Below are 13,892 nucleotides of genomic sequence, written 5' to 3' on the forward strand. Positions count from 1 at the left end.
AAGGAAAGAAAAGAGGGTTCTCATTTGGGGAAATGAGGGAAAAGGAAGAAGCATCATGGAGCGAGTCCTGGCTCACAGCACTCTTCCAAAACAGCTAAATAGCTGCAAATTGATGAGCTTTTTCTGCAGAAAGAAACAGTAAGTAACTATTCCCCGATTCCCATCTGCCAAATTCGAGGCACTTGAATGGGATTTACAAACTGAAATAGAAAAACAGCAATTACTGGACCTTTCTGCATTCCTTGGTGAGGAATGAATACGTTGATTAGATTCTTTGCTGCTCCCCTCAGTTGATGGCGAGGTGAGCCGTGTGTAAAATAAATAAATAAATCTTCAGTGGATTTTATTCATTCTCCAGTTTCTTCTAAAGAAAAGAACATGATTGCAGAGGGCAAGGACTGGGAAAAACTGCCAGTATGAGATGGCTCAACCAAATTTATGGCAAAACAAGGTTTGCCATCACTGTTATTTAAATGTTTGAGCAATTAGCCTCCCTAAAAATAATTTAGACCTGTTAAAAATGATTTGGAAGTCTCTGCACAAAAGCACATAGAAAGTTTCCCTGCCTTTATTGAAGCTCATGCTCAAATAGACAATCTAGTGAAGTGACATCTCTTAGGGCAAAAGGACAGTAAATTATAAGCCAATAAAGGTCTAATTATTGATGGAAATGTATAAGTACTCAAAGAAGTTACCTCATCAAAGCTGACCTGTTCCTTGCAGTTAAACCAGGTTTCTCTTCATTTATCTTTGACTGGCCTCAATTCTAGTCCCTGGGCCACTGGCAAATAGATTTGTGCATGGTTGAATGACTCTCAAGCATGCCTGGCATTTAATGAATTTTTTTACTGCCTTTTAAGCAATCCATACCACACGTGTTGCATAAAATGAAACCCTTTTCATTTTAAAAGGATTTGAAATCCCAATCAGTTTTCCATTATGGAAGAGTAACTCCTTTGCTCAGCTCTGCTGTATTTGATACCCACAGATTGCCAAATGTTAACCCTCTTGTTAATAATAGTATCTTCATTCCCTGTTTGTCCTTAACTAAGCCAGAAAATAGAAGAATGACAATTAAACAAATGAGGCTAAGTTTGTTATGGATGAGTCTGCCCTTATCAGTGCCTTTGGAGTCCTCAACTTGTTCAACTCCTTCATCTGTCCATCTGGTGTTAATAGGAATTCTCTTTTAAACATCCTTGGCTTGATAGCAAACGCCATGTGGCCAAGAAACAACTGCTTTCTTGCTTTAAGGAATATAAAAAAGATCCTCGTTCTTATTCAACCTAGGATCTCCTGCCCTTCAAGACAAAATATAAACAGGTATTACAGGCTAAGAAGAGAGTCATGGAATCAATTAATTTTTGTTACTTGTTTTAAGAATTCAGCTCTATTCTGGAAATGCATAATACTTCAATCTGCTTGCCTTAATTTACAAATTTCATTTTTATTTTTGCTTCAGTTTGGGATAATTTTCAGTTAATAGTTGGGTTAAAATGAATGTCAGAAAACATTTTAAAAAGTGAAGAAAATTAAGAGCAAACAGAGTGGCTAACTCTGCTGGAGCGCCTGGGGAAGTACAGGATCCACAGGTTGATTTAAGTAACCACATATAGCATGAATATCGGGAAGTGCTTATGAAGTACAATGTCAGAAGTCAGAATCTTTGTGTTTGAAGGCTTCTAAAGTTTGTGATGTTGTGGGCCTAGATAGGTCATTTGATTAGTGTTTTAACATGAACTAATTAATCCTTACTGACTTAATATGTAAATTGGAATCAGATTTTGCACTTTTCTTAAATGTTCCAAGAAAAAAATAAAAATAAAAGTATGTCTTAAGAAATTTCTACACACTACTAATTGCCAAATATATCAGTTCTTTCAGCCAAATAAATCTATGGGGTGAAATATAGATTTAATAGTTTTTATTAAAACTAATTTTGAATTTCTTCTAGCAGCATGGGAGAAGTACAGGAAGCCCATATACTTTATATTTCAGGGTCTCTGTGCTTCTTTAGAATGCCTTGGATATCTAAGAGATGCAGGCTCTTTTTCTAAAGGAGCTTGTACATATAAGTGTGGAGGGAAAAGCAAAGATTACATTTCAGACATAACAAAGAAGCATAGAGAATGAAGGGCAAATCATTTGTGCATTCTGTTCCCCTGCTTATGTTCAAAGCCAAGTTCTCCCACACCTCATTATCTTCAAGCATAATATCGTAATGATATAGCCATCCAATTTTGTGAATATGTACAGTCACAAAGTGGCTATCCACTCTCCAGTTTATGGAGATGTACTAGGCAACTGAATCTCACATTGGAGCAGATGCAGAAGCATGGGATCATGATGAAGAAGATAAGTTACTTCTATTCTCTGAATAATTGTTGAATGAAAAAATGTTGTTCTGTTTGGTATGTGGAAGGAATATTTCAGTCCATTAAACTAGATGGTTTTTGATTAATATTGTTTTTGATATTGTTTACTCATTTGATTTTGAATTATGAGCCTTAGCTTTTCTGATTGTGTCTTGAAGTTTTGGGCTATCTGAAGATATTTTATACTTGTCCTTTTTGTCCCTCAGATTGTCAGAGTAATAGACACAAGTGAGATTTCTTCCAAACACATTCTTCCCAGGCCTTGTGAGGTGGATCCCATTTCTTGATGAAGGCCAACATGGAGATAGTGTAGACCAAGGTCTACAAATACATTTTTTTCTTGACAGCACCATCTCTTGAACCAGCAGTTTACCTCTGAAGTCCTCCATGGGTCCAGGTTGATTCAGTCTTCCATCCTTCCAAGATGGGTAAAATGAGGGCCTAAATTGTTGGGGGCAATATGCTGACTCTGTAAACCGCTTAGAGAGGGCTGTACTAGCACTAGCACTATAAATCTGTATATAAGTCTAAGTGCTATTGCTGTTACTTCATTGGATATTGACCATGCATCGAAAGTATAGATGAAAACACCACCTATGCTTTTAAGTCTTTTGCCTTTCTGCTTAGACCAGGGCTGTCAAACTCCTTGCCTGTGGACCAGATACGTTACATGCTGGCCATGCCCATTCCCGGTTTAGCAAAGGGAGAAAAAGTCCTATACGTCATGTGCTGCTGCTGTGATGACATGAGTTTGACACCCCTGGCCTAGACATTTAATTTTTTTTCAGGCTCTTTTTTGTTGTACTGTTCATTCCAACATGAAAGAGGAGAAAGGTATAATAATCAGTGGCCTTGATTAGTTGGATAATAGTGATAGCACTTAGATTTATATACCATTTCATAGTGCTTTTACAGCCTCTCTAAGCAGTTTACAGAGTCAGAATATCATCCCTAACAATCTGGGTCCTCATTTTATTAACCTCAGAAGGATAGAAGGCTGAGTCAACCTTGAATCAGTCAGAATTGAACTCTTGGCCATTAGCAATGAGTTAGCCTGCAATATTGCTTTCTAACCACTGCGCCACCACAGGTCCTGTGTCAAGCCTCTCTGTCATGTCTTTGATCTTTGCACTTTGAGAGATGATATACTTCCCTTGATAGATTGATAGATTCCTGAAAGCTTCCAGATAAACTCCTGGCTTAGTATCTTCTGAGGCTGACATTCCACTGATTCAGCTGGGGCAGCTTCTTCAGAGTAAGAATCTGGATCATGACATGAAGAGAATCAAGACTTGAAAGTCAAGAAAAATAATAAATGGATCATTGAACAAATCAACTCAGAGAAGCATGAGGCCAAATACCAAGCTGGATTTATCTTAGTTTGGATACAACCCAATAGTTTGGATTTATCATAGTTTGGATTTTTGGTGTGCTTGTGTGTTGGTTTTTGCCCAGTGAACTCATAACGCTTTCATGATAGGAACTTTTGAGTTTACTGTCGTTTCTAACTATTTCTAAGTTTCAGATTCATTTAAGATTATGATCTATTTTGAATCTGTTCATAATTTTCCATTGTGGATAAAATAATAAGCTATTGCTAATTGAAGATTTCCTAGTTAATTATAGCATGCTAAGGAGAGAAGGAACAACATGAGTTTGGAACACAGTACATAAGTTTTTTGCATAAGTTATGAAAATATTTACATCCATGGTCTGTTAAATGTGATCATTACCTTATATATAAGGTAAGGCGCACTTTCCATGCCCAAAAGTGGGTGGAAATGTCTGTGCATCTTATAAAGCGAATGTTGCTGAGGCCCCAACCACCTGCCGGTCCCACCCTTTGGCCTCTACCTCCCAGCAATTTTCCTTCTTGCAGCAAACAGCAAATAGCCTGGTCAGCTTCACAATAACCTGATTGGCGGTTGGATCAGCCTCCTGGAATACTGCCGATCAGCTGTTCTAGTCTGCGGGGATCACCGCCGCCCATTGGCTCTGCTGCCTATTGCCTCATCCGCACCCCATTTTTGGCCTCTGTGTGTCCCGGTTTTGGTCCAATCCAGGCGGCTGGAATAGGTGGCAGCAATCCCTGTCGCCTGGAATGGACCAAAAATGGGACACGCGGAGGCGGTGATAGGTGGCAGCGGCAGTGGGTGGCGGCGGTACCGATGGGTGGAGGCGATCACCGCAGCCTGGAACAGCTGATCAGTGGTATTCTGTGAGGCAGATTCAACCATCAATCAGCTGCTCATGCTAAATCAGGCTGTGCTGAAGCTGACCAGGCTGTTTTCTGTAAGGAAGAAAATTGCTGGGAGATAGTGGCAGAGTTAGTTTTTTCCCCACTGTTTTCCTCCCCAAAAGCTAGGTGCGTCCTATAGTCCAGAGTGTCTTATAGTCTGAAAAATATGGTAATTCTAATATGGCCATTTGAATTAAAATGTTTTAATAAAGTTAACATGGAAAAATATATTCTGATATCTAATAAGGTATTTTTAAAAAGTTTGTATTTCTGATATTTCATTTGCAGACTAGACTTTTATGTCAAATTTAGAGTCTTGACTTTTAGAGTTTTGACTTTGCTTTTTTATTTTGATTATTTTTTGTCCTAATTTTGGAACTGAATGTCCAACATCTCAAATCATTACCTATACAGTGTTTCCCCAAAACTACCTTTTTCTAAATAAAAATATAACAGAAATAAGAAACATTCACTACCACATTCACAATTACATGTAAATAGTGTTTTGATTCCTACAAATTTGTTCCTTTCTTTCAGGTGCTCAGATTATTGACTTGATGATGCTTGTGATAGATATAACAAAAGGAATGCAAACTCAGTCAGCAGAGTGCTTGGTGATTGGACAGATTGCGTGCCAAAAGATGGTAGTAGTTTTGAACAAAATTGACCTTCTTCCCGAGGGTAAGAGACAAGCTGCCATTGACAAGATGGTGAAGAAAATGCATAAGACCCTGGAAAACACTAAGTAAGTAACCTGTCTAACCTGCTTGCATAGTAGGGATTGCATTACTTTCATTTTCTTTTTTTCTATGCTACTTTAGGAGTTTTTGATGAAATTCCTTGAACTGAGTATACTTCCTTAGAATAAATATTTAAATTGAATATGTTAGACAGATAAGGTGGTAGACATTTTGTTGTTGTTGAGAGCCATAGTTGCTGAAAGATAATCTGTTAGAAGTTGAATCAATTGTGGTTTGGAACATAGGTAAAAGTGAGGGGGGGAGGAAGACACCTGTTTTCTTTCTGACACTCCTCTTTTGTGCTGTATCTGACACCCACTCCTGTGCCACAAAGGAGTAAGATAGCTTTTATCAGGTAGAATAGAGGAATAAGTCTTCATGAAAGAAAATCAGCATGGATTCTGCAAAGGTTAACTCTCTTCACATTCTGGAGGATGGGGTGTTTTTTTTTTGAGATTGTCAACTGAAATAGAAATGAAGGTTGACCTATACTTACACTTTCTAAAGTTTATTACTGAAGTTATTCATAAAAGATGCTTAAGTAAACTTTGTGATCAAGGAATAAGCTGTTCTTTTGTGTACTGTTAGTTCTTGCTTAACAGTGATAATTAGGCCTGGAATTTCTGTCATCGAGTCATGCTGATGTAACATGCAATGTCCGGTGACTATGCCTCATAGCAACAGCCATACAGGAGTTCCTGGTTTCCATTGTTTAAGCGAGGACTTCATATGATTTCAAATTCTGACTTCCTGCTGACTTCCCCATTGATTTTGTGGAAAGCTAGTGGGGAAGGTCACAAATTGTGAGCATGTGACTACTGGACACTGGTATGTTTAGAAAGCCAGTCTACTTGCTGAGCACCTGAATCACACTGATACAACCACTATGGGGATCTGTCATAGTGATGGCTGGAACTTTGGGGACTGTCATAAGTACTACTTGTTCAGCACCATTGCACGTTTGAATGTTTGCTGAATGAATGGTTGTTAAATGAGGACCACCTGTATTGCTAACTGGTTAAAAATCAGAAAATAAAAAGTAGGAATAAATGTGCAAATTTCCTAGTGGGGTGAAGTAAGAAGTAAAATACTTCAAGGATATGAATTGGGATCAGTGCTTTTTAAATTGTTTATAAATGATCTTTACTGCAATATGCAGGGAGATAACCAAGTTTGCACATGATACCAGGATGGTAAAAACCAAAGGAGCCTTTCAAAAAAATGAACAAATAGTGAAACAAATCAGAAATTTGATTCAGCTTAAATATAAAGTGAGGTAATTGGAACAAAAATACACCGCTCAAAAAAATAAAGGGAACACAAAAATAAGACATCCTAGATCTGAATGAATGAAATGTTCTTATTAAATACTTTGTTCATTACATAGTTGAATGTGCTGACAACAAAAAAAAAAATTATCAATGTAAATCAAATTTAGCAACCCATGGAGGTCTGGATTTGGAGTTACACTCAAAATTAAAGTGGAAAAAAACACTACAGGCTGATCCAACTTTGATGTAATGTCCTTAAAACAAGTCAAAATGAGGCTCAGTAGTGTGTGTGGCCTCCACGTGCCTGTATGACCTCCCTACAATGCCTGAGCATGCTCCTGATGAGGTGGAGAATGGTCTCCTGAGGGATCTCCTCCCACACCTGGACTAAAGCATCCCCTAACTCCTGGACAGTCTGTGGTGCAACGTGGCGTTAGTGGATGGAGCGAGACATAATGTCCCAGATGTTCTCAATTGGATTCAGGTCTGGGGAACGGGCGGGCCAGTCCATAGCATCAATGCCTTCGTCTTGCAGGAACTGCTGACACACTCCAGCCACATGAGGTCTAGCATTGTCGTGCATTAGGAGGATCCCAGGGCCAACCGCACCAGCATATGGTCTCACAAGGGGTCTGAGGATCTCATCTCAATACCTAATGGCAGCCAGGCTACCTCTGGCGAGCACATGGAGGGCTGTGCGGCCCCCTAAAGAAATGCCACCTCACACCATTACTGACCCACTGCCAAACCGGTCATGCTGGAGGATGTTGCAGGCAGCAGAATGTTCTCCACGGCGTCTCCAGACCCTGTCACATCTGTCACATGTGCTCAGTGTGAACCTGCTTTCATCTGTGAAGAGCACAAGGTGCCAGTGGTGAATTTGCCAATCTTGGTATTCTCTGGCAAATGCCAAACGTCCTGCACGGTGTTGGGCTGTAAGCACAACCCCCACCTGTGGACATCAGGCCCTCATACCACCCTCATGGAGTCTGTTTCTGACCGTTTGAGCACCCACATGCACATTTGTGGCCCGCTGGAGGTCATTTTGCAGGGCTCTGGCAGTGCTCTTCCTGTCCCTCCTTGCACAAAGGCAGAGGTAGCGGTCCTGATGCTGGGTTGTTGCCCTCCTACAGCCTCCTCCACGTCTCCTGATGTACTGGCCTGTCTCGTGGTAGCACCTCCATGCTCTGGACACTACGCTGACAGACACAGCAAACCTTCTTGCCACAGCTCTCATTGATGTGCCATCCTGGATGAGCTGCACTACCTGAGCCACTTGTGTGGGTTGTAGACTCGGTCTCATGCTACCACTAGAGTGAAAGCAGCGCCAGCATTCAAAAGTGACCAAACCATCAGCCAGAAAGCATAGGAACTGAGAAGTGGTCTGTGGTCACCACCTGCAGAACCACTCCTTTATTGGGGATGTCTTGCTAACTGCCTATGCTTTCCACCTGTTGTCTATTCCATTTGCACAACATCACGTGAACTTGATTGTCAATCAGTGTTGCTACCTAAGTGACAGTTTGATTTCACAGAAGTGTGATTGACTTGGAGTTACATTGTGTTGTTTAAGTGTTCCCTTTATTTTTTTGAGCAGTGTATATTGGTATTATAAAGGATATGTCAACAAAGATACTGTACTGATATGAAAAAGGAAATTTTTAGACAACAATAATTAGAAAAGAAATTTAAAATAAACTGTATACTTTTTGTCTTAATGGACTGTGTGTATCTGAAATGTTCTGTACAGTTCTAACCATTGTTTTTGAAAAAGGATGTAAGAGAGCTGGGAAAAGCATAGACGAATGCAACCAAAGCAACTAAGCAGCTCTAAACAACTTTCCTATGAGAAAACATTAGCATGGGTGAGAATAATGATGCAGGGTGGGGACCAGTGGTGGTATTCAGCCGGTTCACACCGGTTCAGGCGAATTGGTAGCAAGGATTTGGCATAGGTTGCTGAACTGGTAGTAACTTCTGGCTGGCCATGCCCCAACCCGGTTGCCCAGTTGCTGCTCGCTCGCTTGCCCTGCCCACCCAATGCGTCCACCTGATGCTCGCCCGCCCAGTCACTCCTTAAGGTATTTTTTTTTAATCTCCCAACAATGCCAGGATTCCCCTCGCTTCTTACTGCTTTGCCCAGGAGGCTTCTCTGAGGCCCAGGAAGGCAAAAAATGGAGGGAGCTGCAAAAAAAGCCACACCCATTTAATCACGCCCACCTAGCCACGCCCACAGAACACGTAATAAAAAAATTTGAATCCCACCACTGGTGGGGACATGATTGCAACATATAAAATTATTTGTGGGGAGGAGAAAGTGTATAGGGATAATTATTTCTTATCTCAAAATACTGAAATGATACAAGGTTTCCTGCCTAAGCAGGGGATTGGACTAGAAGACCTCCAAGGTTCCTTCCAACTCTGTTATTCTATTCTATTCTATTCTATTCTATTCAAAAAAGAAAATATTTTTTTCGCACAGCAGCTGAAATGCGGTCACATGACTGTGGGGAAGGTGATATGACATTTTATAACACTTGGAAGTGTTTTACAGGCCATAAAGTGTCTGTTCTGGGCCCATCATAATTTCAAACAGTCATAAAACAACTGGTCATAAGTTCAAGGACTATTTATATTCTATAGTGTCAATCATGGGTTTTGAATCTACTCAAGGATCCTTCAACATTCCATAGGAGATTTTGGGTGGAATGAGGGATGCAAGAAGGAGAAAGAATTCATTGTAGAAAAAGTGCCTGTTCGCTTTGAACTTCAGGGTGTAACAGCCCAATTACCATCTAATTAGAACCCCAAGGAACAGAGATGTGGGAGAACCATGGCTGTGCTGGAAAAGAAAATTTGCAGGGTGTGAAGAAATGTACATTTATAAGACTAACAGAGATTATAGATGCCTCAACTACAGGCTCTGTGTGGGCACTGGTACAATAAGGTTTAACCCGCTTATTACTTTAGTGCCCTAATTTGCTCCATGACCCAAAACAATGTATCTGATTGGCAGATGTTTATGCCAGTTTTGATAGATTTAGAAAATAATTTCAATTCAATTGGAATGTAGCTGCAACCTTGGAGTTGACCTCGGCAGCATTCTGTTTCATACCATGTGTTGTCTTTCAGTTTTTCATATCAGTGACATTGGCTTTGATCAGTCTTGAATATATTCAGCTGTATGTATGGTTCATTTTTTTTCAACTAATGGTAGTGACATTCTTAACAAGATTTGGAAAATAGTCATTACTAAATTCAAAGTAAAGGTGTAGCTACTTATATACCGTATTTATCGGGCGTATAACACGCACAGGCGTATAACACGCATCTTCATTTTAAGAGGGAAATTTCACCCCACTCCCACCCCACGCCAGCTTCAATCCACAGTGTCCCATTCTGCCTGCCTGCCTGCCTGCCTAAGTTTCTGGTTGTTTGGGAGCAGCTTCGGCTGAGAATAATAACTATTCGCCTCTTTTACTCAGCCGAAGCTGTTCCGATTCAACCATTAACGAAGGCAGGCAGGCAGGCAGAACGGAGCACTGCGGGCGGGCGGGCGGGCGGGCGGACGGGATGGGGGTGGGGAGAAACGGGCGCTTCAGGAAGCTGTGGCGACAGGAAAGCCCCCGCTTCTTTGAAGCAGTTTCTTCCTGTGCTGGTGGAGGAGCGAGAGAGCGACTGAGAGAGCTGACCCAGAGTGAAGGACAGGCTTCGGTTGCTTCCTCCCTCCCCTTCTTTCATTTGTGTCCTTGATCCCCATCCCAGCAGCATTCACCGAAGGCTTCTTAACATTATATCGGCGTATAACACGCATACATCATTTGCCCCCTATTTTCAGGGGGAAAAAAGTGCGTGTTATACGCCGATAAATACGGTACTTGTGTTTGACTTGAAATTCTGGATTCTTCCTGATTTCTTTTCTGGGGCCCCTTCAATCCCATATCCATTTCACAGAAGTGTAAGGATATTGCGCCTTAAGAAGGACCCTTCTTGGGTTAAAAGGCACTTATTTTGTCTAAATTTCTTCTTTCTTCTAATTCTCCCTGACAATAGACGTCTTTCTCTGTCCATCTCCTCTTTTCAACTCATAAAAAGTACTTGTGATTTGGTTTACCAATTAAACATTTTTCTGGGCTTCTTGTTGAGCATATACTTAAGGCACTTTGATAGTACTTATCAAAACAATGCCAACATCATTTTTTCTGCAGAGTTTCAATAATGTCCAGAAGTCAATAACTTATCTACTGTTGCTAATGCTTAATAATGTATTTTAGATGAATAAACTGAATTTAAATATATGACTGTTAGAAATAGCTTATTTAATACTTAAACTAAATAGTTAGGTTAAACTATTTTTAAAAACAATGTTTCGCTGGGAAAATTTATACCATATATGATATTTTTCCATATATTCTTCAAATGTATTTTTTTAAAATGCACTGTTTTGGAAAGGTATATAGGGAAATTATTTCTCTAATATTTCACTCAAAAGCTTCAATTATTAGGAAACAATATAGAAATAGAAGACCTCTATGGATTTGTTAGAGCCGTTTAAGATTTCTGAGGTGACTTCCATGCCTTTCTGAACCTTTATTTCTGCTAGGGCATCTGAGATACATTATGATATTGGCCTAAAAGATAAATGGTAAGCCAGGTATTGATCAGATAAGCCATCATTTACTTGGCTTGTTGGTAATTTGACTCTGGCTTGTTTAACAAAATATGCCTAAAAATGTTAGTTTAGCATTAAGAACCTTCTTTCAATGTTGAAGTGATTTGAGTTCCTATAGTGGAATTTCCTCGGCACCATGAAGAAAATAGGAAAGTAACAAACTTGTCTAGGTGATAGCTTAATTATGCTGGTGAAAGTAAAAAAGCAACCTGAGATACTACAGGAAATTAGATTATCCTTCTATTATTTCAGAGCCAGTATTACAGGAGGCTACTAGTCATATGAAGGCTTCATCTGAGCCTTTCAGAGTTCAGATAAGCAGATCCTCAGTGGCTGGGGGTTATTCAAAGCTGAATTAATTCCAGTTATGCCTCTTTCAGTTTTAAAACAATTTAGAAACTAGCTAGTTATTGTTTTTGTTAAATTATAGCTAGGGATAGATTGAAATTTAATAGAATAGTGATATTATGTAAACCATACTGGGAAATGTCTGAACTGTAACTTTATTATACAACTGGTTTTTTTTTTTTTTGGACCAGGTTCCATGGATGTCCTATAGTTTCTGTTGCAGCAAAGCCTGGTGGTCCAGAAGCCCCAGAAACTCTAACTCCAATAGGAGTTTCGGAATTAATTGAAGTACGTATCTTAAAAATGCTAGTATTATGTGATGGCTCAAGGCTGTAGGCATAATCAAAATCCTAGTTGAATGGACTGGTAAGCACTCCTTTGATAATAGGGTGGTAGAAGCCTATGCAATTTATTTGGAAATAACCTCCACTGATTTTAGTAGCACTTACTCTCAGATAAGTATGTATGGAATTGAACTTTTCTTCGTTCATTAACAGTTTTGCAAGTGAGTCTTTATATTCCCATTTCTTGAGTAAGAGCTAAGACTGATAAATGCATTTGCAACAGGTTTATAGAACTAAATATCATTCACAGATAGTTGAGGTGGCAGAAATTGGGAAATCCTACCAGTGATCTGAAAGGGCCGAATTAAAATTAAAGGACAGCACTAGGTATTGATCATATCAGCATGAAAACAGGCACTAGCAGATTCATAGAAGCAGAGTTGCCTCAGAGACAGTCCAACACATTGTAATGGCACAACCACGCAGCTGGCATTATGTGCATTATCTGGTGGCGATAGATGTAGCTGTGCCAAGTGACAGCAACATCGGGAAGAAAGTGTATGAGAAGCCAGAGAAATACAGAGTCCTAAGGAAGAAAGCGGGTGGCTGATATGCATCTTCCTCAATCCCGGATCCTCTATCAGAGAATTTGCCTGGGAATTTGTGGGTCCTGTGCAGTGTCTTAGCTATTCCTAGCACTGCACTCTTCTGGACAAAGAGCTCTGATGTTGTTCCTGGGATTGCAGCTCTATTATTATTTGTTTAGGGTATGTTATTCATACATGGACTAGCACTATATATATTAACATTTCATCTAGATTATCTAGATTAGCAGAAGCCAATAAAATATAAATGTTAAAAAGATCTATGTTGAAATACCAATGTCTAAGCCATCTAACTATTGAAGCATAGCATTGTTTATATTTTAAAAAAATCAGATACTGGATCAGTATCTGCGCTCAGTTTACAGCTGGTCATGATGTAATCTATAGCTTTGGGTGCTCCTGTCACCACTGGGGCCACCTTGGCTTTTACTTTTTACATGTTCTCCAGTTTCTTCTTCAGGCCTTGGTACTTCTTCAACTTCTCATACCCCTTCTTCTTGAAACTTACTTTCTTCTCCAGCTGCTTATTTTTAGTGATTTATTTCTGGGTAGAGCTAGTGGAAAATGAAACTTCAATTGCCAGTGTGCCTTATTGTTCTTTGCCATTATTTTCTATTAGACAAAGTTGTAAAAATAAAGGAGAGTTAAAAAAAAAATTCTGCATGTTGATCTTTTAAATATATATGTGCATTTTGAGAACTGGTATGTATCCCTTCTTCCCCAGAGTTACAAATAGTTATTGCCGCTGTATTTGCATAGGTGTTGACAGAAACTTTTCTGTGACATATTTTGCTAACCAGGCTGATTGCACTGCACCAAAATTTTTAAGGCAGTTGCTGCTGCTAAGTCTGCACCTCCTAGGCAGTGCGAACAATTTATTTGACCTTGGACTATTCCAGTCTTGTTGCAACAGAAAGCTATGCCATGGTGAAATCAATCACATACCTTTTCTCTTCATTTCTTTGTGTCTTATGTGGCATTTTGTCAATATACAGGTCTTATTTTCTCTTGCTTTTAGGTCCTAAAGTCAGAGGCTTATATACCAACAAGAGATCCTTCAGGATCATTCCTTATGGCCATTGACCACTGTTTTTCCATCAAGGGCCAAGGCACTGTGATGACAGGAACTATTCTTTCAGGCTCAGTTAATATTGGGGACAATGTGGAAATTCCTGCCTTGAAGGTGAGTATGTCATTTTTGGTTCTAACAGCTTTATCAAAGAGAGAAAAGGCCTGAAAGTTTGCTGCTCCTGTAGTATTCCATTTACCTAACTGGCTTCATTTGGCTTGCTCAATAGGAACTTAAAAAATCCTTTAGGGAATACTGTACAGAATTGGGTAGTTTTTGATATAACAAT

General features: G+C 39.6%; 1 protein-coding gene across 2 annotated transcripts in view; it reads left to right on the top strand.

The window, feature by feature from the left end:
- EEFSEC (eukaryotic elongation factor, selenocysteine-tRNA specific) overlaps positions 1-13,892 on the top strand; it is a 172,718-nt gene that overhangs the window by 43,013 nt on the left and 115,813 nt on the right. For both annotated transcript variants that reach the window (XM_026678021.2, XM_087954702.1), the window contains exons 2-4: positions 5,152-5,359; positions 11,837-11,933; positions 13,553-13,717. In XM_026678021.2, the coding sequence (XP_026533806.1) occupies positions 5,152-5,359; positions 11,837-11,933; positions 13,553-13,717 (470 nt within the window). The remainder of the gene's footprint in view (positions 1-5,151; positions 5,360-11,836; positions 11,934-13,552; positions 13,718-13,892) is intronic.

This window comes from Notechis scutatus, chromosome 2 (genome assembly GCF_049901735.1).
Source record: "Notechis scutatus isolate UNSWTSFEM ecotype Mainland chromosome 2, rNotScu1.2, whole genome shotgun sequence".
Lineage (NCBI taxonomy): Eukaryota > Metazoa > Chordata > Lepidosauria > Squamata > Elapidae > Notechis > Notechis scutatus.